The following is a 27,135-nucleotide window of genomic DNA, read 5'->3' as shown; positions in this document are numbered from 1 at the left end:
TACAGACATGGCCTCGGAACACACGCAATACACTTAGGTTGACTTGACGAGCCTAGCATGTACAGACATGGCCTCGGAACACGGAGGACCAAAAGGTCAAGCATGAGTCGTATAGAAGATACGATCAACATGGAGATGTTCACCGATCTTGACTAGTCCGTCTCACGTGATGATCGGACACGGCCTAGTTAACTCGGATCATGTTTCACTTAGATGACTAGAGGGATGTCTATCTGAGTGGGAGTTCATTGAATAATTTGATTAGATGAACTTAATTATCATGAACTTAGTCTAAAATCTTTACAATATGTCTTGTAGATCAAATGGCCCACGTTGTCCTCAACTTCAACACGTTCCTAGAGAAAACCAAGCTGAAAGATGATGGCAGCAACTATACGGACTGGGTCCGGAACCTAAGGATCACCCTCATAGCTGCCAAGAAAGATTATGTCTTAGAAGCACCGCTAGGTGAAGCACCCATCCCAGAGAACCAAGACGTTATGAACGCTTGGCAATCACGTGCTGATGATTACTCCCTCGTTCAGTGCGGCATGCTTTACAGCTTAGAACCGGGGCTCCAAAAGCGTTTTGAGAAACATGGAGCATATGAGATGTTCGAGGAGCTGAAAATGGTTTTCCAAGCTCATGCCCGGGTCGAGAGATATGAAGTCTCCGACAAGTTCTTCAGCTGTAAAATGGAGGAAAATAGTTCTGTTAGTGAGCACATACTCAGAATGTCTGGGTTACACAACCGCTTGTCTCAGCTGGGAGTTAATCTCCCGGATGACGCGGTCATTGACAGAATCCTTCAGTCGCTTCCACCGAGCTACAAGAGCTTTGTGATGAACTTCAATATGCAGGGGATGGAAAAGACCATTCCTGAGGTATATTCAATGCTGAAATCAGCGGAGGTGGAGATCAGAAAAGAACATCAAGTGTTAATGGTGAATAAAACCACTAAGTTCAAGAAAGGCAAGGGTAAGAAGAACTTCAAGAAGGACGGCAAGGGAGTTGCCGCGCCCGGTAAGCCAGTTGCCGGGAAGAAGCCAAGGAATGGACCCAAGCCTGAGACTGGGTGCTTTTATTGCAAGGGAAGTGGTCACTGGAAGCGGAACTGCCCCAAATACTTAGCGGACAAGAAGGCCGGCAACACCAAAGGTATATGTGATATACATGTAATTGATGTGTACCTTACCAGTACTCGTAGTAGCTCCTGGGTATTTGATACCGGTGCGGTTGCTCATATTTGTAACTCAAAACAGGAACTGCGGAATAATCGGAGACTGGCAAAGGACGAGGTGACGATGCGCGTCGGGAATGGTTCCAAGGTCGATGTGATCGCCGTCGGCACGCTACCTCTGCATTTACCTACGGGATTAGTTTTAAACCTCAATAATTGTTATTTAGTGCCAGCTTTGAGCATGAACATTGTATCTGGATCTCGTTTAATTCGAGATGGCTACTCATTTAAATCCGAGAATAATGGTTGTTCTATTTATATGAGAGATATGTTTTATAGTCATGCCCCGCTGGTCAATGGTTTATTCTTGATGAATCTCGAACATGATGTTACACATATTCATAGTGTGAATACCAAAAGATGTAAAGTTGATAACGATAGTCCCACATACTTGTGGCACTGCCGCCTTGGTCACATTGGTGTCAAGCGCATGAAGAAGCTCCATGCAGATGGACTTTTGGAGTCTCTTGATTACGAATCATTTGACACGTGCGAACCATGCCTCATGGGTAAGATGACCAAGACTCCGTTCTCCGGAACAATGGAGCGAGCAACCAACTTATTGGAAATCATACATACCGATGTGTGCGGTCCAATGAGTGTTGAGGCTCGCGGAGGATATCGTTATGTTCTCACTCTCACTGATGACTTAGGTAGATATGGTTATGTCTACCTAATGAAACACAAGTCTGAAACCTTTGAAAAGTTCAAGGAATTTCAGAGTGAGGTTGAGAATCAACGTGACAGGAAAATAAAATTCTTACAATCAGATCGTGGTGGAGAATATTTAAGTCACGAATTTGGTACACACTTAAAGAAATGTGGAATCGTTTCACAACTCACGCCGCCTGGAACACCTCAGCGAAATGGTGTGTCCGAACGTCGTAATCGCACTCTATTGGATATGGTGCGATCTATGATGTCTCTTTCCGATCTACCGCTCTCATTTTGGGGCTATGCTTTAGAGACTGCCGCATTCACTTTAAATAGGGCTCCGTCGAAATCCGTTGAGACGACACCGTATGAATTATGGTTTGGGAAGAAACCTAAGCTGTCGTTTCTAAAAGTTTGGGGATGCGATGCTTATGTCAAGAAACTTCAACCTGAAAAGCTCGAACCCAAGTCGGAAAAATGCGTCTTCATAGGATACCCTAAGGAAACCATTGGGTATACCTTCTACCTCAGATCCGAAGGCAAGATCTTTGTTGCCAAGAACGGGTCCTTTCTGGAGAAAGAGTTTCTCTCGAAAGAATAAGTGGGAGGAAAGTGGAACTTGATGAGGTGATAGTCACCCCTTTCGAACCGGAAAGTAGCGCAGCGCGGGAAGATGTTCCTGTGGTGCCTACACCGACTGGGGAGGAAGTTAATGATGATGATCATGAAGCTTCGGATCAAGTTACTGCTGAACTTCGTAGGTCCACAAGGACACGTTCCGCACCAGAGTGGTACGGCAACCCTGTCCTGGAAATCATGTTGTTAGACAATGGTGAACCTTCGAACTATGAAGAAGCGATGGCGGGCCCGGATTCCGACAAATGGCTAGAAGCCATGAAATCCGAGATAGGATCCATGTATGAAAACGAAGTATGGACTTTGACTGACTTGCCTGATGATCGGCGAGCCATAGAAAACAAATGGATCTTTAAGAAGAAGACAGACGCGGATGGTAATGTGACCATCTATAAGGCTCGACTTGTCGCTAAGGGTTATCGACAAGTTCAAGGGGTTGACTACGATGAGACTTTCTCACCCGTAGCGAAGCTGAAGTCCGTCCGAATCATGTTAGCAATTGCCGCATACTATGATTATGAGATATGGCAGATGGACGTCAAAACGGCATTCCTTAATGGCTTCCTTAAGGAAGAATTGTATATGATGCAGCCGGAAGGTTTTGTCGATCCTAAGAATGCTGACAAAGTATGCAAGCTCCAGCGCTCAATCTATGGGCTGGTGCAAGCATCTCGGAGTTGGAACATTCGTTTTGATGAGATGATCAAAGCGTTTGGGTTTACACAGACTTATGGAGAAGCCTGTGTTTACAAGAAAGTGAGTGGGAGCTCTGTAGAATTTCTCTTATTATATATAGATGACATACTATTGATGGGAAATGATATAGAATTCTTGGAAAGTATAAAGGCCTATTTGAATAAGTGTTTTTCAATGAAGGACCTTGGAGAAGCTGCTTATATATTAGGCATCAAGATCTATAGAGATAGATCAAGACGCCTCATTGGTCTTTCACAGAGTACGTACCTTGACAAGATATTGAAGAAGTTCAATATGGATCAGTCCAAGAAGGGGTTCTTGCATGTATTGCAAGGTGTGCAATTAAGCACGGCTCAATGCCCGACCACGGCAGAAGATAGAGAAAAGATGAGTGTCATCCCCTATGCCTCGGCCATAGGGTCTATTATGTATGCCATGCTGTGTACCAGACCTGATGTAAACCTTGCCGTAAGTTTGGTAGGAAGGTACCAAAGTAATCCCAGCATGGAACACTGGACAGCGGTCAAGAATATCCTGAAGTACCTGAAGAGGACTAAGGATATTTTTCTCGTTTATGGAGGTGACGAAGAGCTCGTCGTAAAGGGTTACGTCGACGCTAGCTTCCACACAGATCTGGATGACTCGAAGTCACAAACCGGATACGTGTATATTTTGAATGGAGGAGCAGTAAGCTGGTGCAGTTGCAAGCAAAGCGTCGTGGCGGGATCTACATGTGAAGCGGAGTACATGGCAGCCTCAGAGGCAGCGCAAGAAGCAGTCTGGATGAAGGAGTTCATTACCGACCTAGGGGTGATTCCCAATGCGTCGGGCCCGATGACTCTCTTCTGTGACAACACTGGAGTTATTTCCCTTGCCAAGGAGCCCAGGTTTCACAGGAAGACCAGGCATATCAAGTGTCGCTTCAACTCCATTCGTGAAAGTGTTCAAAATGGAGACATAGATATTTGTAAAGTACATACAGACCTGAATGTAGCAGATCCGTTGACTAAACCTCTCCCTAGAGCAAAACATGATCAACACCAGAACGCTATGGGTGCTCGATTCATCACAATGTAACTAGATTATTGACTCTAGTGCAAGTGGGATACTGTTGGAAATATGCCCTAGAGGCAATAATAAATGGTTATTATTATATTTCTTTGTTCATGATAATTGTCTATTGTTCATGCTATAATTGTGTTATCCGGAAATCGTAATACATGTGTGAATACATAGACCACAACGTGTCCCTAGTAAGCCTCTAGTTGACTAGCTCGTTGATCAACAGATAGTCATGGTTTCCTGACTATGGACATTGGATGTCATTGATAACGGGATCACATCATTAGGAGAATGATGTGATGGACAAGACTCGATCCTAAGCATAGCTCAAAGATCGTGTAGTTTGTTTGCTAGAGCTTTTCCAATGTCAAGTATCTTTTCCTTAGACCATGAGATCGTGTAACTCCCGGATGCCGTAGGAGTGCTTTGGGTGTACCAAACGTCACAACGTAACTGGGTGACTATAAAGGTACACTACGGGTATTTCTGAAAGTGTCTGTTGGGTTGACACGGATCGAGACTCGGATTTGTCACTCCGTATGACGGAGAGGTATCTCTGGGCCCACTCGGTAATGCATCATCATAATGAGCTCAATGTGACTAAGGAGTTAGCCACGGGATCATGCATTACGGTACAAGTAAAGAGACTTGCCGGTAACGAGATTGAACAAGGTATTGGGATACCGACGATCGAATCTCGGGCAAGTAACATACCGATTGACAAAGGGAATTGTATACGGGATTGATTGAATCCTCGACATCGTGGTTCATCCGATGAGATCATCGTGGAACATGTGGGAGCCAACATGGGTATCCAGATCCCGCTGTTGGTTATTGACCGGAGAGGCGTCTCGGTCATGTCTGCATGTCTCCCGAACCCGTAGGGTCTACACACTTAAGGTTCGGTGACGCTAGGGTTATAGAGATATTAGTATGCGGAAACCCGAAAGTTGTTCGGAGTCCCGGATGAGATCCCGGACGTCACGAGGAGTTCCGGAATGGTCCGGAGGTGAAGAATTATATATAGGAAGTCCAGTTTCGGCCACCGGGAAAGTTTCGGGGGTTATCGGTATTGTACCGGGACCACCGGAAGGGTCCCGGGGGTCCACCGGGTGGGGCCACCTATCCCGGAGGGCCCCATGGGCTGAAGTGGGAAGGGAACCAGCCCTTAGTGGGCTGGGGCGCCCCCCCTTGGGCCTCCCCCTGCGCCTAGGGTTGGAAACCCTAGGGGTGGGGGCGCCCCACTTGGCTTGGGGGGGAAGCCACCCCCTTCCCTCTTGGCCGCCCCCCCCCCCCCCCATGTAGATGGGTTCCAGGGCCGGCGCCCCCCCCCTTCAGGGGGCCTATAAATAGTGGGGGGAGGGAGGGCAGCAGCACCACAGCCCCTGGCGCCTCCCTCTCCCCCTGCAACACCTCTCCCTCTCGCAGAAGCTTGGCGAAGCCCTGCCGAGATCCCGCTACTTCCACCACCACGCCGTCGTGCTGCTGGATCTCCATCAACCTCTCCTTCCCCCTTGCTGGATCAAGAAGGAGGAGACGTCGCTGCTCCGTACGTGTGTTGAACGCGGAGGTGCCGTCCGTTCGGCACTCGGTCATCGGTGATTTGGATCACGGCGAGTACGACTCCATCAACCCTGTTCATTGGAACGCTTCCGCTCGCGATCTACAAGGGTATGTAGATGCACTCCTTTCCCCTCGTTGCTAGTATACTCCATAGATGGATCTTGGTGATGCGTAGGAAATTTTAAAATTCTGCTACGATCCCCAACACAGCCATCCATACTCCATCCGGGGAAGGTTAGACAACCGCAAGCCCCACCGCAGCCACCACACCGCACCATCGCGGACCCGGACGCAGATTTTTTGAGCAGCAGCTGCACCCAGGCCCATCTATCTTAGCTCTTCAATGTTGCTTTGAGATCTGTGCAACACAACTAATATTTTACATGTAAATTTCTCTTTTTTGTTTCTTCCATATAGAACATGTCTTGAATCTCAAACTTTGCAGCACAATAAAGCTTCCTAACTAGAATGTGAGATAAAACTTTCATATTTTTTGGTCCGACATAAATACTAAAAATAAGATTTTTTTAACCAAACAAATCTTAATTCTTATATTTACGCTGGATGAAAAAATCTGAAAGTTTTACCCCCAGATTCTAGATAGAAAGCTTTGCGGTGCTGTGGAATTTATATCCCCACCGCCGCCGCCGTTGCCGACCGGGCTTCGCCCGGCAGCGCCCAAAGGCGGCGGCAAGGGTAGAGGGAGTGGGGAGGCTCTCGAGAAGGTGGCGGCTAGGGTTCCCCTTCGGTCGCGCGGGGCGAGAAGAAGAGCTCATTAATCAAAGTGAACTTGCTGAAATCACGAATGGGTTCTATCACCTCTTCATCATGTAACGGAAGTACATTGAAACTCCTTGTATATCTGTCCATCCATTGTTCTGTCAGAATGGACTCTGTTTAACTGCTACATATCATGTTTTACTAAACTAGATGAAAATAAGTGCGTATAGAATGTTGTGTAAACTCAAAACTAAGCGTGTCAGTTATCTACAAGCGTTTAATTATTAGAGGAAGACTATGAATGAAATTGACACATAAGCAGAATGGAAAGGTACCCGGCATACAGTCTGGACATCAAATAAGATCACACGGAGAATGTCACCATTTGATGCGGTAAGTGCTTGCAGAAGCCGAGCTCCATTGAGCTCTATATATTTTTTTCAGCCAAAATACCTTTTCCATATCTCAAAATAAATCTGAAAAAATGTTTTCATGTAGACATATACTTGCAGTATACATGTATAAATTTTCATGAACATATATATTCATATGTGATGTACAAAAAGACAAAAAGACAAACTTTGTCTTTTTTGTGTAGCATGCAAATAATCAAATTAGTTGATGAAAAATTATACATACTTGAAGTATATGCATATGTATTTGTAGGAAAAAAATTGGCATTTTTTGAAACTTTTAAATATATTTTGATTTTTTTTTGCAAAACGATCGAGCTCCATGGAGCTCGTCCTTTGCAAGGCCACACTCCCATATTATGCACTATCCGAGACTTCAGCAACCAACGAAATTCATATTACTACTTCACTTCAAAAGGAAAGAAATAATTCTAAGTACAACGAGGAAACATAACTTCGGTCTCTTATTTGTCGGGTGACTGGCTGATGCCTCAAATAGCTTTCATCCTTAAAAAAACTCTCCCAGCATGTCCTCCAAAACCTCGGGACTGTTGCTTCCCTGGCTAACCTGTTCAGCTAGCTCTGGATGCTCCTTCAGGTAGTCACGGGAACCTGAAATGACTCTCTCGATAATAGCTCTGCGCAGCACATCTCTGAGCTGGGGGTCCGGAACCTTCCAGAACTTCTGAGTCTGGTATGTTTTATGAAATGCTGACTCAAATTTAGCTAGTGGAGAAGTGTTGATCCAACGACGTAGAAGTCCAGGAAAATTCGATTTCGGTATGCAGGACAACACATGTCCCCAAGAAAAGTGAAGATATAAATCCATGTACTTCTCGCATTCTGGTGTAAGTTTAATTCCCGATGGGTGAGAGTGAGACATCGCCTGAGCAACAAAATAGGAATTGTTGAGTAGGAACATAGACCTGAGCCTTGGATCCAAGAACCATTCCGATTTTCTCAGAAGCTGATCCTTAAGATAATCGATTGTTTCATCTATGGCGTCACGAAGCTTTACAGTGTTTTGGCTTTGTGCAGAGTTGAGCGTCGAAGCACATGCTTTCCTCATCGACAGTATGCAATGCACAAGAAACTGAATCTTTCTGTGAACTCTTCCTCCGCTTCGTGCAATCTCGATAGTCCACGGGTTGTCACAATAATATGATCTGATGTCCATCATGGTGTTGGATATGACCTGAGTTAACCCATTCTCTTCTGTCTTCAACGAGACGCGTATCTCATCGAAAATGTGTTGAGCTTCCAAAGAGACTACGGGCATCATCATAATCATGTATGATGTTCTGGAGACGCAAATATACATGTGTAGGACTCAAGATGGCAATGGGACCCCGAAACTCGCGTCCCCGCGGGTTTTTACCCTATTAGGGGACGGGGATGGGCGTCTTTTCATCCCCGCGGGGCTGTTATTGGGCACATTATACAACCCGACACGTTTCGTGGGTTTGCACCCGTTTCAATAGTCTCCGAACGCGAAACCCGGCAAACCCGGCAAAATACATTTTTTACCAAGCATTTTCTTTACATATCATCATAAAATTTATCATTATCTTGCTGCAATGTTTCATAAGATGTTCATTACTACTTATTTGATTCTCATAGATGCTGACAATGAATAAGGACAAAGCTTTTGGAGTTGTTCTCAAGACATTCAAGAGGGAATGCAGGTGAAGTACAATTAGTTGCAAATTTCATATACCAATCTGCATTTTTTTTTCATGTTTAACTTTAACTTGAGCGAATTTTGATCTTCCCTAGGACTTGGCACTTTGATTTGGCATTGGAAGATTTGAAGATGGTCTTTTGGAGGCTTGGAGATGTGAAAGATACCAACCACCTCCCTTGAAGATGTCTTTTGGATGCTTGAAGATGGTCTTGTTTATGCTCGTGATTTGTGAACCAAGAATTCTATTTTAGAACTTGTGTAATTGCACATCTTGTTGAACCATGTATGGCTGAAATCTGATCATCTTTGTTGCTGAAATGTGGCATCATGCTGTTGAAATACACTCTATATAGCTATTGAACCATCTACTGTTGGTTTCTGTTGAAAATTGCTCAAGTTGTGCTGCTGAAATGTTATTCTTTGTCACCACTATGTTTGTTTAAATATTTTGATTTTCTCGTGGGTTCCCCGAAACCCGATGGGTTTAGGGGACGGGCAGAAAACTAGCCCCACGCATGGTGATGGGGACGGGGACGGGTTTACGATTTTCTCGTGGGGATGGGTTTAGGAAGGCAAAACCCGATGCGTTTCGTCCCCGTTGCCATCTTGATGTAGGACAACCTGTAGCTTATCCTCCTCGATAACTCTGAGTATGGTGTCAACAACCACGAGCATTGTTGAGATACTTGCTTTGCCAAACCGTGTGACAGCCAGTGCCTCGTGGTCGTGGACAAGCATTACTTCCTTGATACTGGCAACAATTATGATGAGAGCTCGGATCCACCTCTGGACCAATTCTTGGAGCCAATACGCAGTCACCTTTTGGAGCTGGAGCTGCAGCCGTGAATAAAGAACCCAGTCGACGTCTAGCTCGATGAACCAATTCTTCAGCGCAGGGTCCGGGCCAATTGTTCCCGTGAGAGATGTGTTGTGGAATGCTCGTACCATGCGCTGGGTGTAGCCGTCGCTGACCATTCTCTGAGCAATCTTCGTGAGCTCGCTGTTAGAAATAATTCTTCAGAATTAACATAATAGGATCTTGATATCTAGATTAGAACACCTCTTATACAGAAGATTATGAACTAACCATGATTGTCTTGATCCATTAGCAGGTCCACCTTAAAGTCTCCACCAGCGAGGAGATGGGCCGGAGAAGAAAGTCAGCAGATGGGTGGTGCAGCAGCTGGTCGGTGTAGACGTACAGGGTGCCGCCGGCACTGCCCTGATGTAGCCGGCGGTGGTAGACGGCCTTCGTCTCCGTTAGAACCTCATTAAGATCGGTGGTTAGAGAGGGACTTACCGTGCAGATTGTTAGTTAGCACAGGAGGGGTCCTTTTTCCTTATATATATCAGGTGCTAAGGAGGCGGGACCGAGACCAAAACAGTTGGTTTGGTGCCCCATCAAGGCACATGCGTCGGAGTTGAGATCCCCTTTTCTCTCGATTTGTTTTGACCGAGATCAATTCCAACACTCGCTGGTACCCAGGTCCGCTGACACGGACGCCGCGTTGGAGGAGTAGCCGGTGTTGTTGGACCTCGAGTCACCGGAGTCGCTGTAGTCGTAGTTGGATCCACTTTGACCGGATTGGGAGGAGAGACTCGATCTGATGTGCCACTCAGGGAAGACGACGCCGACGTTCCGGATTGAGTTGCGGTAGGAGTTGGGCGGCGGACCCAAGACATCTGTGAAGCCGGTGGTCCTCTCCTCCAGCACGGAAGCAAGCTGCCCCTCTGTGCTGCTGCTACCTCGCAATAAGACTCTGGTAAACACGCTTGACAGGTGGTCTGCCATGCTACTATCTTTACTTTGTGGAACTCGAAGAGATCGGCAGGGGAGAAAACTATGAGAGAAGTGCCGGCCCTGAATCAACACTAATTGCCAATGATACGTCGATAATTCCGATGAGAGCTCCCAATATAATTTAAGAAAAAACACCTATTGCCGGATCCGCCTGACAGCGACTGACAAGTGCTGGACCGGGGCCGGTGCAGACCATGGCCGCGTGATGGGAAGAAAATCGTATACGACCAGGTCGTACAGGCACAAACGGGAGACCCACCTCTCTATGCGACACGTGGCATCCCGAATCTTAAAGCAGCGGCCATGGTTCATCGTTTCCAAGTTTCAGCCCACCCCGATTCCCACGACCATACAAACCATAGCCATCTCTACCCATCTCGCCGGCGACACACAAAATATAGCAGAGCCCAACAACGGCAACGAGTCGCCGGAGCAAGGAACGCAGATGGCAACTTGCCCACCGAAATTGGTGTCGCTGTTGGGGGTCCTCTGCCACAACTCAACGGTTGGGTTCCGTGGGCGGCTCCTCCTCCCGAGTCGGCCCCCGCGTGGGTGGCCGGGAGGCCCCCAGATCCCGTCGACCGGCCCTCCCCCACTCCTCGTCCTCCTCCCTCGCCGCCGCCCAAGGGTGCTGCCAGGCGAAGCCTGGTCGTCGCCGGCGGCGGCGGGGACTCGGGCCCTCTCGCTCGCATGGGGCTGGCGCGGGCCGGCGCCCCCGGGCCGGAGCGTGGCGGTGGGCCGGACGCCACGACGGGTGGTGGCGGCGCCTCGGCGACTTCGCTCCCCCGCGGCAGGAGGCCTCGCGATCCGGTGCGTCGCGGTCGCCAGGGACGGCGGCAGCGTGACCGGATCGGGTCGCGGCGGCGCGGCCGGATCTATGCCCAAGCGTGGGCCTTGAGGTCTGCCGTTGGCACGGTGACGGGTGTGACTCGTCGGCAGCTGGGCAACGAGGCACCGGCGGCGGCTGGAGTTTGAACATCGAACCTGAGCTATAGAAATTGGGATTTGGCGAAGGGGATTAATGGCTGCTTTGAGAGGTGGGTCTCCCGTTTGGGCCTGTACGGCCTGGTCGTATACGATTTTCTTCCGCGTGATGACGACCACACCACACCATGGCCAGCAGTTGTACGTAAAGGATATATAGGACTACGCCCTAGTGCCCCGCACATCGCCGACGACTCCGACCGGCTCAGGCGTGGCGACCTCCTGTGCGAACAGATCAAGCAGCCAAATCGAGCTGCACGGCTAGGCGGAGCTACTTGGCGCGTCGTGGGACCTGACCGCGGAGTTGTCGCCATGGTCTGCCGAGTTGTTCATGAGAGAACAGCCCAGTGTGGCGGGCCACGGACCGAATCCAAAGTGCGGCCACGCGGACGGTTCAACAATCCAAAAAGTGCTCCCGTCCCGTGGCTCCTCCTCCTCGTCGTCGTGCTTCATGGCGGGGGCGTCGCATCCGTCTGTGTTCCGTAACTCCGTTGCAGCTTCTGCTTGTTTCGTGTCGCGCGGGAAAGGGCGGGAAAGGAAGGAAGTTCTGCGCGGTGGCGACGATCGGGACGCAGCGGGAGAAGGCAGGGCATGATACCTAGGTGGCCGCCGTAGAGGAGTCCTTCCCGGTCAGCACTCAGGAGAACAATTAACACTGATCTGAAGTTCTGAACAAGACTGTAATCACAGCAGAGGCTTACACCACACGCTCGATTACTCAGATAATTAAGGGAGGATTCGGTACAGCCTCAACACAACGAGCACAAGTCCGCCCTTGCGAGGGTTTCAGTTTGTAATCTGTTCTCATCAAACCAATTACAAGAAGAAGAATTATCGCATGCAAATTCAGCTAAGATGGGCTACTCCATTCGCTTCACGGAAACAATGCATAGACTGAACATCACCAGTTGGACCAGCCATGATGAAGCAATTTGCAAACATTGCCGACGCCTCACACCATAATCTACATTGTCCCGAGCAAGAATCAACCACCTCAGATGCATCTGTCTCTGTCTAGATTCTGTGAAAACCCAAATTATTGGCTAAGTAGCAGACCATGGTACATTGCCAACGCTTCAGCAGTATGCGCATCAAGAGTTTGCGCTAGCGTATTGCATGTAGCTGCAAGAAATACCCGATGGGAACCTTTGATGACAGCCACTATCGTTCCTCTACCCTCCTCTGCATGAAAAGAAGCATCTACACTGACCTTTACTAGACCATCAGGTGGTTTGCTCCACTTAACACATGAACGATCAGCTGCTGTTTTTTTAGAAGCCTGCGTTCTTTGGAAATTCTGACATATAGCACAAACAGACAGCACGCTTCTAGTAACCGGAGTGTGCTGGTCATGGTGTGTTTGTTACCTTCCTTGCATCCGACACTGGATAAGTTTGGTATTGGATCATCTGGCCGTCTGAGTAAATGCTCAAGAACCACAGAGCCTGATCTGTCATCTTGCATTGCTTCAGAGATGTCACTTGATGGACCAAGTAAGTGCCATATCTTCACTGCCCGCTCACAGAACAAATAACAGGTGTCTAACATCTTCAGGGCCATGTGCACATACTAGGCATTGACCAATACTTCCATTTAAATACTAAATCTGGCCAAAGTCTCACACACTCACAAACGGGTCCCACGTTAACCCTGTCAGTGACATAGTGATCCAAGAGTTGCCGTTGCTTGCATATCGTGCGGATGGGACTGGTGCGCGACTTGATCGTCTTGGTCCTTCCGTGACGCCCTCTGCTTTGCTCTGCTCCTTCTGAATTTGTTCAACTTGGGCCTTCTTTACTGCTGCGTGGTCTTTGAGCTGCTGCAACTTCTTCGGTGCACATCTTGTTACAACGAAGTGTTTGACAAAAAACTATCACAATTGGGACTTTCGTCCCATAAAACTATCACATTTTTAAAAGTGGCCGAAAACTGTCAAAAACTTGGAATCTCCTGACTAAAAACTATCAATTTCGGATAACGGTCAGTTTAGACAATTTAAACGCATTTATGACAAGCGGACCCCACCTGTCAGCGTTGACGTGGCGGCAAAGCCAACTCTGTTTATTGTGACCGTTAAGTTGACTGTTATTATAGGTGGGGGCCCGCACGTCAGCATCAATCTTCTTCCTCCTCCTCTCTCCCTCTCTTTGGCATTTCTTCAAACACCTCGTGTGTATCTGCAAGCCACCTCTGCCACCGTCCATCGTCGGCGCTCACTCACGCACGGCGGCGCACACGCTCACGGCGGCGGCGGCTACGCCACGGCTGCACACGCACACAAGCTAGCATGCACAGCCAGCACAGTGCACGCGAGGCCACGGCTGCATGCTAGCACGCCCGCGACACTCCATTGGCCGGCTAGCATGCCCGCGACGCCGGTGAGCGTGCGGTTGCGGCGCTGGCTTCGACCGATGCTTCGCCGACGCTGGCTTCGATCGCTGCCTCACCGACGCCCAACACGCCTTCACCAGCATCCTCCCCTACCAGCTCGCGGACGCGTTCGCGCGCCTCCGCTCGGCCCTTCGAGGCTTGCTCTCTATCGTCCGCCGCTGCGTTCCCTCACCGCCGCCGCGACTTTCGCGTAGACTCTGCGGTGCCAGCTGCTGGGCTGGAAGCCGCTGGCGAGCTCTCGCGGGTTCAATTCGAGGAGTTTGCGGCCGAGCTATTCAGGAAGGCGGTGCTCGCCGGCGTGGCTGAGGCGGCTCCGGCCTTCGTGGTTGCGCCGCCATCTCCAGTCCCGGACCAACGCCCGGGAGGTGTTGCGCCGGGGTGTCACCATGGAGGATTCGGAGCTCAAGCGCTGGTGCACACGAGGTGTTCAAGGAAATGCCAAAGAAAGAGAGGAGGAACAAGAATGACGTGTGGGCCCCACCTGTCATAACGGTCTACTTAACGGTCCGGAATAACGAAGTTAACTTTGCTGCCACGTCAGCGCTGATGGGTGGGGTCCACCTGTCATAAATGCATTTAAATCGTCTAAACCGGCCATTATCCGAAAGTAATAGTTTTTAGTCACGAGATTTCAATTTTTTGGTAATTTTCAGCCACTTTTAAAAATGTGGTAGTTCTGTGGAACGGAAGCCTCAATTGTGGTTTTTTTTTTTTTTTTTTGTAAAACACTCTGTTACAACGGCTGGCCCTGCCGAACAAGCCGTCGACACGGACGACCCGCTGCCTCCCACTTAGGCTGACAGCTGGATCGTGAGGCTCGAGCAGTCCTTCAACATCTTCCTCACAGTGAGTGACCCATACAAGCAAGCTGGCCCCAGATTCCCCATACATATTTTGGCTCTGAATTTATTTTCTGCCTGTCCGAAGTTCTAAACATGTGGCCGATTTACAACTTGTTGTGCGCCCACAGGATTCTCTTATCATTATACCTAATGCTCTGTACCTTGACTGCGTCTATGCCGGGTTCTTCATGCTCGAAACGATCTCTAGGCACGTATTTCGGTGAGGCTCTTGTCTTGCATGCTTGTAAGGTCTCTGAATTTTGGTATAGTTGGTATACCAGTTCAGTACCTCTTTTCTTGACTGATTGATTGTTGATCAGCGTTTATATCGGTGCTTCACCTGATGAGACAGACCTTCGGCTGGTGGAGAAGAGCACTTTGCTGAAAACAGAAATGATTTCCATCACCTCTTGATCACGGAAGTACCTTGAAACTCCTTGTATATCTGTCCATCCATTGTTTCTGTCAGAATGGACTCTGTTTAACTGCTACATATCATGTTTTACTGAACTAGATGAAAATAAGTGCGGATAGAATGTTGTGTAAACTGAAAACTAAGCAACCAACGCTTAAAGTATACGTCATACAATCAGGACATAAAAAAAATCACAGACAGATGATGTGACCAGTTGATGAAGTATCCAACGCTTAAGCAACCAACGGAATTCAGTATACAACTTCACTTCAAAAGGAAAGAAATACAGTAGTATAAAAAACGCTCTTATATTATGGGACGGAGGGAGTAGTTCCAAATACAATGATGAAACATAAGTCCGGTCTCTTATCTGTCGGGCGACTCTGTTTGATGCCTCTAGGAAGTTTCATCCTTCAAATAGCTCTCCCAACATCTTCTTGAAAACCTCAGGACTGCTGCTTTCGCGGCCAATGTGTTTCTCTAGCTCTGGATGCTCTTCCAGGTAGTCGCCGTAACCTGAAATGACTCTCTCGGCGATAGCTCTCCGCAGCACATCTCTCAGCCGAGGGTCCGGAACCTTCCAGAACTTCTGAGCCCGGTAAGTTTTTTGAAATGCCGACTCGAATTTGGCTAGTGAAGAGGTGTTAATCCAACAGTGGATTGGTCCAGGAAATCTCGATTTGGGTATGCAGGATAGGACATGTCCCCAAGAAACATCAAGATAGCTATCCATGAACTTCTTACATTCAGGTGTAAGGTTAAGTTCAGACCGTTGCTCAAGATAAAGCGATACCGATGGCTCAGAAACCTGTGCTACGAAATGGGAATTGTTGAGCAGGAAAATGTACCTCAGGCTTGGATCCGAGCATAGCTCTGATTTTCTCAGAAGCAGATCCTCCAGATACTCGATCGTGTCATCTATCAGGTCACCAAGGTTTACGGTGTTGTTGCTGGGTGCACAGTTCTGCGTCGATGCACATGCTTCCCTCATGGATGTGATGTAATCTACCATCAACCGAGTGTTTCTGTGAACCCCACCTCCTCCTCGAAGAATCTCAATAGCCCATGTGTCGTCCTCCTCCATGGGTGTCCTCACCTCCTCCATCATGCTCGATAGGACCTCATATAGTCTGTCTCCTTGTCTCTCCAACGAGCCGCCTATCTCGCTGAATATGCTTTGGGCTTCCGGAGAGATCACGACCGGCGTAAACATGTACTCCATCTACATACAGACGGAGTAAAATGAGTGAATCTACACTCTAAAATATGTCTACATACATCCGTATGTGATATTCATTTGAAATGCCTAGAAAGACAAGTATTTAGGAACGGAGGAAGTATGATGCATTGGAGACACAAGTAAACATGTCTAGCACGGCCCGTAAATTCTCCACCCTAAGAACAGGGACAATAACATCGACGAAAATGAGCATCTTGGCAATGCTCGCTTTGACAAACCGTGCGATCGCCGGCATCTGGTGAGCGGTGATGACCATCGCTTGGACACTGAAGGCAGTTACGGTAAGAGCTCGAATCCATCTCTCGACCAAGTCTTGGAGCCATGACGCCGGCCGGAGCCATGCCGGCGACTTGTCTTGGAGCTGAAGCTGCTGAAATAAGCCATGCTCGCTATGGATTTGAAGAACCCAGTCCACGTCAAGCTCGAAGAACCAATCCTCCAGAGCACGGTCCGGGCCACCGAATCCAAATGCTGGTGCGGGAGATGCGACATGGAACGCTTGGATAATACACTGGGTGTAACCGTCGCTTACCATTTGGCGAGCGACCATGGCGAGCTCGTGGCCGTGGGCGCCGAAATCCGTTGCGACGGCGGACGGCGAATGGGAGGGGCTGCCAGAGTTGTTATAGGAAACGGAATCACCGGAATCGCCGGAGCAGCTGGATCCGCTTTGACCGGACTGAGAGTGGGAAGAGAGAGTGGATCTTATCTGTGCTCCGGTCACGGCGACGGTCCGGATCCGGTCGCGGTAGAGGCCGCGCGGCGGGCAGGCAGCCATGGAGCCGTTGGTTCTCAACTCCGGCACGGCAGCACGCCACCCCGCAATGGATGGACGCCCTTGGTCGAGCTCGCTGAGATTGGCAGGCAGGGGAGTGAGAATGAGAAGTGTGGCACGGCAACGGCAGCACCCGGGTCAACGTCAACCACACGATACGAGCAGCTGAGGCGTGGCGTTCTAAACGCTCCACTAGGACAGCTGTCTTGTTGAATAAGTGAGCAAATTTTATTGATTTCAATCCACAAAAGCGTTGATAAAACATAACCGTCGTAAATGACACTAAAATCAAGCAACCTCAATGTTTTGCGCCAAACCGTCTGCAAATGTCTTGATCATGCTGTCCGAACACTTTACGTCATCTAACACCATACATCAAACTTTCACGACACGGTCTAGACGTCTGAAATCACACAAACTAGAAGCAAAGCCAGAAAGGTTTTGCGGGCGTCAGACCTCTGACATCGTCGGCTCCCACAAACCTCTTCTCTCTCTCTCTCGTTTCACTTCAACTGACACTTCGCTCTTCGAGCCGCATTCATGTTTACTTTTTTTTTTCAACACTCATGGTTTACTTTCACTCGATAAGTTATGCAGCTTGTGCCTGATACCTTGTACTACGTCAGCCTGATAACTTCTAGAGTGTCAGCATGGTAACACTAGATTTTGTTACCCTCTTTAACTAATTTTGTTTTTCAGTAATGGTAACTTCAATTGTTTCTACCTGGCAATTCATATTAATTTAGCTTGATAAATTACATCGTGTCAGCATGTTTAACTCTCTAACCGCTTTCAACACTTATAAGTTTACTTCAACCAGATAACTTATGCAACTTGAGTGTGATAACATGTAATATGGTAGTCTGTTGACTTGTCATGTGTTGCAATATTTAACTCGAACTGCTATCAACGCTCATGGTTTACTCCATCACTAGTAGAAAACAGGGCTTTCGTTCGGGCATGGCAAGCCCATTAGTCCCGGTTCAATCACGAACCGGGACCCATGGGGGCATTCGTTCCGGTTCGTGAGCCCAGGGGGCCGGCCGGGGCCTCGTGGGCATTGGTTCCGGTTTGTATGGACCCATTTGTCCCGGTTCTAGGCACGAACCGGGACCAATGGTCCTCGCTCCTGGCCCACAACCATTGGTCCCGGTTCGTGGCTCGAACCGGGACAGAAGGCTGAGCTTTAGTCCCGGTTTCTACCACGAACCGGGACAAATGAGTTGCCTATATATACCCCATCGCCACAGCAGAGTACTCCAGAGTGCTCTGTTTTTTCTGGTCGGCGAGGGGAGGGCATTTGGGTGCTCTTGCTCACCTCCTATGCACATGAGGTGTTCGATGAAATGTCTGAGCCACACTAGTTAATCTTTCTCCTCTTGAAACTCGACCTCCGAGCTCCATTTTCCCCGAGATTTGTCTAGGTTTAGCGGTCCGTCACGTCCCGTCCCCGTCTTCACCGCCGTCGATCGCCCGCGCCGATCTCGTCGCCAGCACCACCCTGGTGAGCCTCTTGTTCTTATCTTCTTTCTGAAAGAAAAGAAAATTCTTACTTTAGATAGATACTTGTCTAATTTTGTTACTTTTATTATTCCTTCTTATTACATAGTGCGATGGTTTTGGTATCCGCCCCTGTCGGCCCTCGTCCTGTCTATGATTCGGATGTGGTATATATTATCTTTTTATAACTATTTGGTTCATTTATTGCTTATGACAAATATGCCGACCAACGTGACATAGATTTTATTTATCTAGGAGGTGGTTGAACCGGAAATTCCAACCGACCCTATTGTCGAGAGGTTAAATTTAGTTGAAGAAGAAAACAATTACTTGAAGGAAAAAATAAAAAAAATTGAGGAGGAGAAGATGATATTGGAGTTGCATGTTGCGGATGTCGTCGATGATCACAAGATCAAGATGGATGCAATGCCCTTGAAGATTAGAAAGATTAGAAAATATGCCATTCATACCGAGGTTTGGTATCATTACGCCGTTGGATCAATTGTTACCTTGGTTGCGATTATGATCACATTTGTTTTCGCATTGAAATGTTTTACATAGTTTCAATGTATGGTTTAATTAATTAGATGCTCTGGAGAGCTATATGTTGTTAGATGAGAACTATGTATGTACTTTGGTTTTAATGTGATGATGAACTTCTATTAATTTGGTCACTTAATTATCTATTCATGATGTTCTGTAATGGTTTTTGACACACTTAATTATATATAATGCATGCAGATGAACCGGCAATGGATGTACGGTGACAGACACACCTCCGAGTACATTAAGGGCGTGCATGATTTTCTCGAAGTGGCTGAGGCAAACAAGCAGAATGGTTTTATGTGTTGTCCATGCCCTACATGTGGGAACACAAAGTCTTACTCTGACCGAAAAATCCTTCACACCCACCTGCTTTACAAGGGTTTCATGCCACACTATAATGTTTGGACGAGGCACGGAGAAATAGGGGTTATGATGGAAGACGACGAAGAAGAAGAGGACGATGACAACTATGTGCCCCCTGAATACGGTGATGCTGCAATGGGGGAAGCTGCCGAAGATCAAGAGGAACCAGACGATGTGCCCAATGATGCTGCAAGGGGGGAAGCCGCTGAAGATCAAGAGGAACCAGTGCCCGATGATGATGATCTCCGCCGGGTCATAGTCGATGCAAGGACGCAATGCGAAAGTCAAAAGGAGAAGCTGAAGTTCGATCGCATGTTAGAGGATCACAAAAAAGGGTTGTACCCCAATTGCGAAGATGGCAACACAAAGCTCGGTACCGTACTGGAATTGCTGCAGTGGAGGCAGAGAATGCTGTGCCTGACAAAGGATTTGAGAAGCTATTGAAAATATTGAAGAAGAAGCTTCCAAAGGATAACGAATTGCCCGACAGTACATACGCAGCAAAGAAGGTCGTATGCCCTCTAGGATTGGAGGTGCAGAAGATACATGCATGCCCTAATGACTGCATCCTCTACCCCGGTGCATACAAGGATCTGAACGCATGCCCGGTATGCGGTGCATTGCGGTATAAGATCAGACGAGATGACCCTGGTGATGTTGACGGCGAGCCCCCCAGGAAGAGGGTTCCTGCGAAGGTGATGTGGTATGCTCCTATAATACCACGGTTGAAACGTTTGTTCAGAAACGAAGAGCATGCCAAGTTGATGCGATGGCACAGTGAGGACCGTAAGAAAGACGGAAAGTTGAGAGCACCCGCTGACGGGTCACAGTGGAGAAAAATCGAGAGAAAGTACTGGGCTGAGTTTGCAGCTGACCCAAGGAACGTATGGTTTGGTTTAAGCGCGGATGGCATTAATCCTTTCGGGGAGCAGAGCAGCAATCACAACACCTGGCCCGTGACTCTATGTATGTATAACCTTCCTCCTTGGATGTGCATGAAGCGGAAGTTCATTATGATGCCAGTTCTCATCCAAGGCCCTAAGCAACCCGGCAACGACATTGATGTGTACCTAAGGCCATTAGTTGAAGAACTTTTACAGTTGTGGAATGGAAACGGTTACGTACGTGGGATGAGCACAAACAAGAGGAATTTAACCTGCATGCGTTGCTGTTTGTAACCATCAACGATTGGCCCGCTCTCAGTAACCTTTCAGGACAGACAAACAAGGGATACCACGCATGCACGCACTGTTTAGATGACACTGAAAGTATATACCTGGACAAATGCAGGAAGAATGTGTACCTGGGCCATCGTCGATTTCTTCCGACCAACCATCAATGTCGAAAGAAAGGCAAGCATTTCAAAGGTGAGGCAGATCACCGGAAGAAGCCCGCCATGCGTACCGGTGATCACGTACTTGCTATGGTCAATGATTTACACGTAATCTTTGGAAAGGGTCCCGGCGGACTAGCTGTTCCGAATGACGCTGAGGGACACGCACCCATGTGGAAGAAGAAATCTATATTTTGGGACCTACCCTACTGGAAAGACCTAGAGGTCCGCTATTCAATCGACGTGATGCACGTGACGAAGAACCTTTGCGTGAACCTGCTAGGCTTCTTGGGCGTGTATGGGAAGACAAAAGATACACCTGAGGCACGGGAGGACCTGCAACGTTTGCACGAAAAAGATGGCATGCCTCCGAAGCAGTATCAAGGTCCTGCCAGCTACGCTCTTACGAAAGAAGAGAAAGAAATCTTCTTTGAATGCCTGCTCAGTATGAAGGTCCCGACTGGCTTCTCATCGAATATAAAGGGAATAACAAACATTCCAGAGAAAAAGTTCCAGAACCTAAAGTCTCATGACTGCCACGTGATTATGACGCAACTGCTTCCGGTTGCATTGAGGGGGCTTCTACCGGAAAACGTCCGATTAGCCATTGTGAAGCTATGTGCATTCCTCAATGCAATCTCTCAGAAGGTGATCGATCCAGAAATCATACCAAGGCTAAGGAGTGATGTGGCGCAATGTCTTGTCAGTTTCGAGCTGGTGTTCCCACCATCCTTCTTCAATATCATGACGCACGTCCTAGTTCATCTAGTCGACGAGATTGTCATTCTGGGCCCCGTATTTCTACACAATATGTTCCCCTTTGAGAGGTTCATGGGAGTCCTAAAGAAATATGTCCGTAACCGCGCTAGGCCAGAAGGAAGCATCTCCATGGGCCATCAAACAGAGGATGTCATTGGGTTTTTTGTTGACTTCATTCCTGGCCTTAAGAAGATAGGTCTCCCTAAATCGCGGTATGAGGGGAGACTGACTGGAAAAGGCACACTAGGAGCGGACTCAATAATATGCAGGGACGGGCATTCTTGGTCTCAAGCACACTACACAGTTCTACAGAACTCTACCTTGATGACCCCATATGTCGATGAACACAAGAACAGTCTGCGCTCCAAACACCCGGAGCAGTGTGACGACTGGATTACATGTGAGCACATCAGGACTTTCATCAGTTGGTTGGAAACATGTCTCAGAGGTGACACCACTGTTTGTGATGAGTTGTACTCGTTGTCCAGGGGACCATCTTCGACTGTATTGGCTTACAAAGGATACGAGATAAATGGGAATACATTTTACACGATCGCCCAAGATCAAAAGAGCACCAACCAAAACAGCGGTGTCCGCTTTGATGCAGCAACCGAGAGGGGAAAGGACACGTATTATGGTTACATAATGGACATATGGGAACTTGACTACGGACATGATTTTAAGGTCCCTTTGTTTAAGTGCAAATGGGTCAATCTGTCAGGAGGCGGGGTACAGGTGGACCCACAGTACGGAATGACAACAGTGGATCTGAACACTCTTGGGTACACTGACGAACCGTTCGTCTTAGCCAATGATGTGGCACATGTTATCTATGTGAAGGACATGTCTATCAGACTGAGAAAAAGAAAAGATAAGGAAGCGAATACATCATACGATGAGCCAAAGCGCCACATAGTTCTTTCAGGAAAAAGGGACATTGTGGGAGTGGAGGGCAAGACAGACATGTCTGAAGATTATGAAAAGTTTCATAAGATTCCTCCCTTCAAAGTCAAGGCTGACCCAAGCATCCTGATAAACGATGAAGATTATCCATGGTTACGGCACAATAAGCAAATGACACAAGCGAAGAAAAAGTGAAGACTTTCTCCCGCAACTATTATGATGATACCATGCCAACTTTGTAACACACGAGTATGATACCATTGTCCGTTTTGTACACGAAGTGCATCTAGTTTTTGCCGTAAACCTCTCAACTTTCTTGCACATGCTATGTGGATAAAATGATGATACCATGCCAACTTTCAACCTTTTCAGAGTTCATTTGAAATGCTTTTCAATTTTAGGGTCTTATAGCTCAAAATAATTGATAAATGCATGAAAAATGGTGCATGAAAAGTAACAAATAAAATAAAGAAGTAATTAGAAACAAAATAATATAAACTTTATTAAAACATATAAGTAGAAACAAAATAAAATAAACTTTAATAAAATTTATGAAACTAAAATTAACAAAGTATTTTCTGTTCAAAACATTATAAGAAACCTCTAGTATTATTGAAACTAAAATCATATAAAATTGATGCAACTAAAATTATCGAAGTATTTTGTGTTCAAAATCATTAAAAGCAAAAAGAATTTTCATAAAAAACTTTTTTTGATAGAAACTTTAATAGCAAAAAGAATTATCATAAAGTAAAATAAATAAGTAATTAGAAACAAAATAAAATAAAATAAATAAGTATTTTGTTGTAAGTAGAAACAAAATAAAATAAATAAAGCAAAAAAGAAAACAAAAAACTGGGAAAAAAATAAAAAAATGCCACCGACTAGGCCACCACGGCCTGAGTACGACTAGAAACCCATCAATGGGCCAGGATTCAGGCCTGCAGAAGGCCCAGCAGGCCCACAGGCATAGAAGTGCAAGATTAGGCCCGTAAGCCTGCAATGGAGAGGAGCTCGAGAGGGTTGGCGCAGCAGCGCTTATAAACCACTCTCGAGCTCTCTCAACTAGCGAGGTGGGACTAAACTTTGGCCACGACGCGGGCAGCACATGTACTTTGGTCCCGGTTGGTGGCACCAACCGGGACTAAACGGGTGTATTGGTCCCGGTTCGTGGCACCAACCGGAACCAATGCCCCCCTTTAGTCCCGGTTGGTGCCACCAACCGGGACCAAAGGCCGTCGCTTCCCGCCCTTTGGGCTGTTGAAAAGAGACCTTTGGTCCCGGTTGGTGGCACCAACCGGGACTAAAGGGTGCATTGGTCCCGGTTGGTGCCACGAACCGGGACCAAAGCTCTTGGTATATAACCAACACGTGAAAAATTTCATCTTCATCTCGCAGTTGCCCCTGACGACCCCTCGACGACATCGACGCCGCCAGGCTGCCCCGACGCCGCCCGCCGCCCCCGCCGTCGCCCGCGCCCTCGCCGTCGCCGCGCCCTCGCCCGACGTCGTCGCCACGCGCCGTCCCTACCCCGACGCGCGCCGCCCCTGCCCCGCGCCCTCGCCGTCGCCGCGCCCTCGCCCGTCGCCGTCGCCCGCGCCCGTCGTCGCCGTCGCCCGCGCCCTCGCCGTCGCCGCGCTCTCGCCCGACGTCGTCGCCGCGCGCCGCCCCTGCCTCGCGCCCTCGCCGTCGCCGCGCCCTCGCCCGTCGCGGTCGCCCGCGCCCGTCGTCGCCGTCGCCCGCGCCCTCGCCGTCGCCGACTGTAATGATGTTTTAAATATATTTTTTAGATATATGTATTTTTTTATGTATGTTCATATATGTATGTATGTATTTTTTACATGTTTTTTGTATGTATGTATGTATTTTTTCAACTGTAATGATGTTTTAAAAATACATATATGCAAAAGTTAGATTTTTAGAAAGGAATTTGAATAGGTTTTCAGCAAGGAATTTGAATATGGTTCAAATTTCATTTGAATGAAATTTGAAAATTTTGAACTATGGATCAGAAGGTTTTTGGTGAAATGGAGTGTGGGTACTGTCATGAAGTTGGAGTAATTTTTGTGGTTGTAAAAGAGTTAGGAAAAGTTTTATATATGCAAAAGTTACATTTTTAGAAAAGTTTTATGTATCTAGCTAGGAAAGGAAGAAGAAGAAAAAGAAGGAGAGGAAAAACGAAAATAAGAAGAGGAAGAAAGGAGAAGAAGAGGAGAGGAAGAAGAGGAGAAATAAATAAGAAGAGGAAAAAAGAAGAAAAAGAAGAGGAGAAGAAGAAAGGAATAGAGGAGAAGAAGAAAAAATAGATAAGAAGAGGAGAAGAAGAAAGGAATAGAGCAGAAGAAGAAAAAATAGATAGATCTTCTCCTCTATTCCTTTCTTCTTCTCCTTTTTTTATTTCTTCTTCGTCTTCTTATTTTTTATCGGGTATGTCGTTGTCGATATACCCCCTCCCCGATAACATTATTTTCCCATGTATGTATGTCGTCGTTGTCGATATATATAACTCCCTCCCTGATAACTTCGACATGATGGACGGTCGATATATATACCCCCTCTCGACCGTGATAACTTATACCACGGGAGCACCCCCCCGGCCCTCTCGCTCGACCAAAACTCTCGAGGACACCCAAACCCTAGAAAAAAATGATGTCGGTCTCCTACCCCCACCCGCCGCGCCCCTACCCTTGAAGCGTTGCCGAGGCCACCCCAAACCTGGAATAAGCTAGGTCTGGAAGAACAGGGTGAAGAAGCAGGCTACGGTGATCGAAGAGTGGAGGAGGAAAGACATGATTATGATGGCTCCGGTGACCCAATGCTGGTGCAAGAAGGAGCCCGTGGTGACGGCTCCGGTGACCGAACAGAGTCCGGCCAGGTAAATATATTAGTTAAGCCTGTGCTGACTAGCTAATTGATGCATTCATTGTTTTGGTATGCACACATATTAATTAAGTCTCGTCTTTCTTCTTTTTTCTAGCCCTCCGAATCGAGCACAACTTCGGTAAAGAGACGAGGCCCGAAGAGAAAGTTGCGCTCGGATGAAAGGTTTGAGATCACAGCAATCGCGCGCGACAGCCAACCGATTGATCCCATCCGGACAAAGGATGCATTTGCTGCTCAGTGCGGGGTTCTAGTTAGGGACAAGATCCCGATCAGCATCCACCAATGGTATAAGCCTAAGAAGGAAGACCCTAAGGTGTCTTATGTCAATGATATGCAGAAAGATGATCTTTGGACTGAGCTGAAGGCAAATTTCACCCTACCGCCAGAGGAGGATCCGGAGAAGCCAGTTAAAGAGCAATTAATCAAGTCTCATGCTCTTAAGAAGATGGCAGACCTATTCAGGAGGTGGAAGAATGAGCTGAAAACGTTTGTCGACAAAGAAGAGACACCAGAATTCATCGGCCGGTATGAGAAGATCAGAGATCACTGGCCCGCATTTGTGGCCCACAAGACATCGGAAAAGAGTAAGAAGATGTCAGCGACAAACAAGAAGAATGCTGCGAAGAAGAAGCTTCACCATCGCACGGGGTCAGGTGGCTACCTCAAAGCCCGGCCTAAGTGGGCCAAGGCTGAGAATGATCTGCTTGATAAAGGGATCGAACCACAGAGAATGAACTGGCCAGACCGTTGCCGGACTTGGTTCTTCGGGGCTGGCGGAAAATTGGACCCTGTATCAGGGAGGTGCGTTTGGATGGACGAGCTTTTGAGAATACCAGTCAAGAGGCTTCGTCAGTATATCGATGCAGCGCAGGAAGGGACGTTCGTTCCAGACAGAGAGAACGACGAGCTCACAATGGCCCTCGGGAATCCTGAGCACCCTGGACGGACACGAGGCACGCCAGGCTCCGTTCCATGGAAGGCTGGTTTTCCGGACGCAGGCGGTTACAAAAGCCAGGAGAGGAGGAAAAAAGTGGAGCAGATCCAAATTCAGAAGCTGCACGAAAGGGTTCAAGCGCTAGAGGAACGAGACGGCAATCAACATGCCGAAACTACCCCCGAAGCTACCCCGCCATCTCAGCGGAGAAGCAGCGTGGCTTCCACCGTGCTGCTTCAGCCAGAGCATGTCTTGACGGCTCTTGCTAGCTACCCCGTGGATGCTATCACGGAGTCTCAACATTGCCACCTTATGACGCAATGGCAGAACTTCAAAGTCAAGGCGGCTGTTGGCTCTGTTTTACCTCCTGAACCCGGCGCAACCTACCACTGCCGGCCGATTCCAGAAGGATATGCTAGGGTGATGGTGGATGAAATAACAGAGGGATTTGAGGACCTCTGGCTTGAGCACCCTACCGGTGAAGGGGAGACTCGGCTGGGTTCTGCTCTGAAGACTCCATGCCTATGGCGGAAGGAGCTCATCAACCTTCCGAACTGGACGCCTCCGGCGAGTAAGGGCACTCCGCCTCCTCCTCCGCCTCCTCCTCCGGCGAGTGATCAGGGCACTCAGCCTCCTTCTCCGGCGCGTGGCGGCACTCCGCCTCCTCCTCCGGCGAGTGATCAAGGCACTCAGCCTCCTTCTCCGGCGCGTGGCGGCACTCCGCCTCCTTCTCCGCCTGCGCCGGCGCGCCAAAGCAGCCAGCCTCCTCTTTCTCCGCCTCGTCAGCAAGGGCGGAAG

General features: G+C 48.1%; 2 protein-coding genes across 3 annotated transcripts; both read right to left on the bottom strand.

The window, feature by feature from the left end:
• Window positions 1–7,492: 7,492 nt before the first annotated feature.
• On the bottom strand, window positions 7,493–10,460 carry LOC109785584 (exocyst complex component EXO70C1-like). The gene is made up of 3 exons (XM_020344176.1): window positions 10,141–10,460; window positions 9,290–9,668; window positions 7,493–8,203 (listed from the first exon to the last, which is right to left on the bottom strand). Exons 1-3 carry the CDS (start codon window positions 10,458–10,460, stop codon window positions 7,493–7,495), a joined length of 1,410 nt encoding a protein of 469 aa, XP_020199765.1.
• A 4,263-nt stretch (window positions 10,461–14,723) lies between these two features.
• Window positions 14,724–17,252, bottom strand: LOC109785576 (exocyst complex component EXO70B2). Of its 2 annotated transcripts, XM_020344171.4 has the most exons (3): window positions 16,874–17,250; window positions 15,950–16,323; window positions 14,724–15,131 (listed from the first exon to the last, which is right to left on the bottom strand). In XM_020344171.4, exons 1-3 carry the CDS (start codon window positions 17,117–17,119, stop codon window positions 15,101–15,103), a joined length of 651 nt encoding a protein of 216 aa, XP_020199760.2. In that variant the 5' UTR covers window positions 17,120–17,250; the 3' UTR covers window positions 14,724–15,100. The 2 variants fall into 2 exon arrangements, with proteins under 2 accessions (XP_020199760.2, XP_073365421.1); XM_073509320.1 differs by lacking the exon at window positions 14,724–15,131 and having other exon boundaries at window positions 15,309–16,323; window positions 16,448–17,252.
• Window positions 17,253–27,135: the final 9,883 nt, after the last annotated feature.

This window comes from Aegilops tauschii, chromosome 2 (assembly GCF_002575655.3).
Source record: "Aegilops tauschii subsp. strangulata cultivar AL8/78 chromosome 2, Aet v6.0, whole genome shotgun sequence".
Taxonomy (NCBI): Eukaryota; Viridiplantae; Streptophyta; class Magnoliopsida; order Poales; family Poaceae; genus Aegilops; species Aegilops tauschii.
This window is presented reverse-complemented; position numbering and strand designations above follow the sequence as displayed.

Excerpts from the sequence above, each read along its gene's own strand:
- LOC109785584 (XM_020344176.1), bottom strand. The coding sequence starts at position 10,460 with ATGGCAGACCACCTGTCAAGCGTGTTTACCAGAGTCTTATTGCGAGGT. Across the intron at positions 9,669-10,140 it reads GCGGACCTGGGTACCAGCGA|CGAGCTCACGAAGATTGCTC; the intron begins GTGTTGGAATTG and ends TATTTCTAACAG. Across the intron at positions 8,204-9,289 it reads TCGAGGAGGATAAGCTACAG|ACAGAAGAGAATGGGTTAAC; the intron begins GTTGTCCTACAT and ends GTCTCGTTGAAG.
- LOC109785576 (XM_073509320.1), bottom strand. The coding sequence starts at position 17,119 with ATGGCTGCCTGCCCGCCGCGCGGCCTCTACCGCGACCGGATCCGGACC. Across the intron at positions 16,324-16,447 it reads TGTTTACTTGTGTCTCCAAT|ATGGAGTACATGTTTACGCC; the intron begins GCATCATACTTC and ends GTCTGTATGTAG.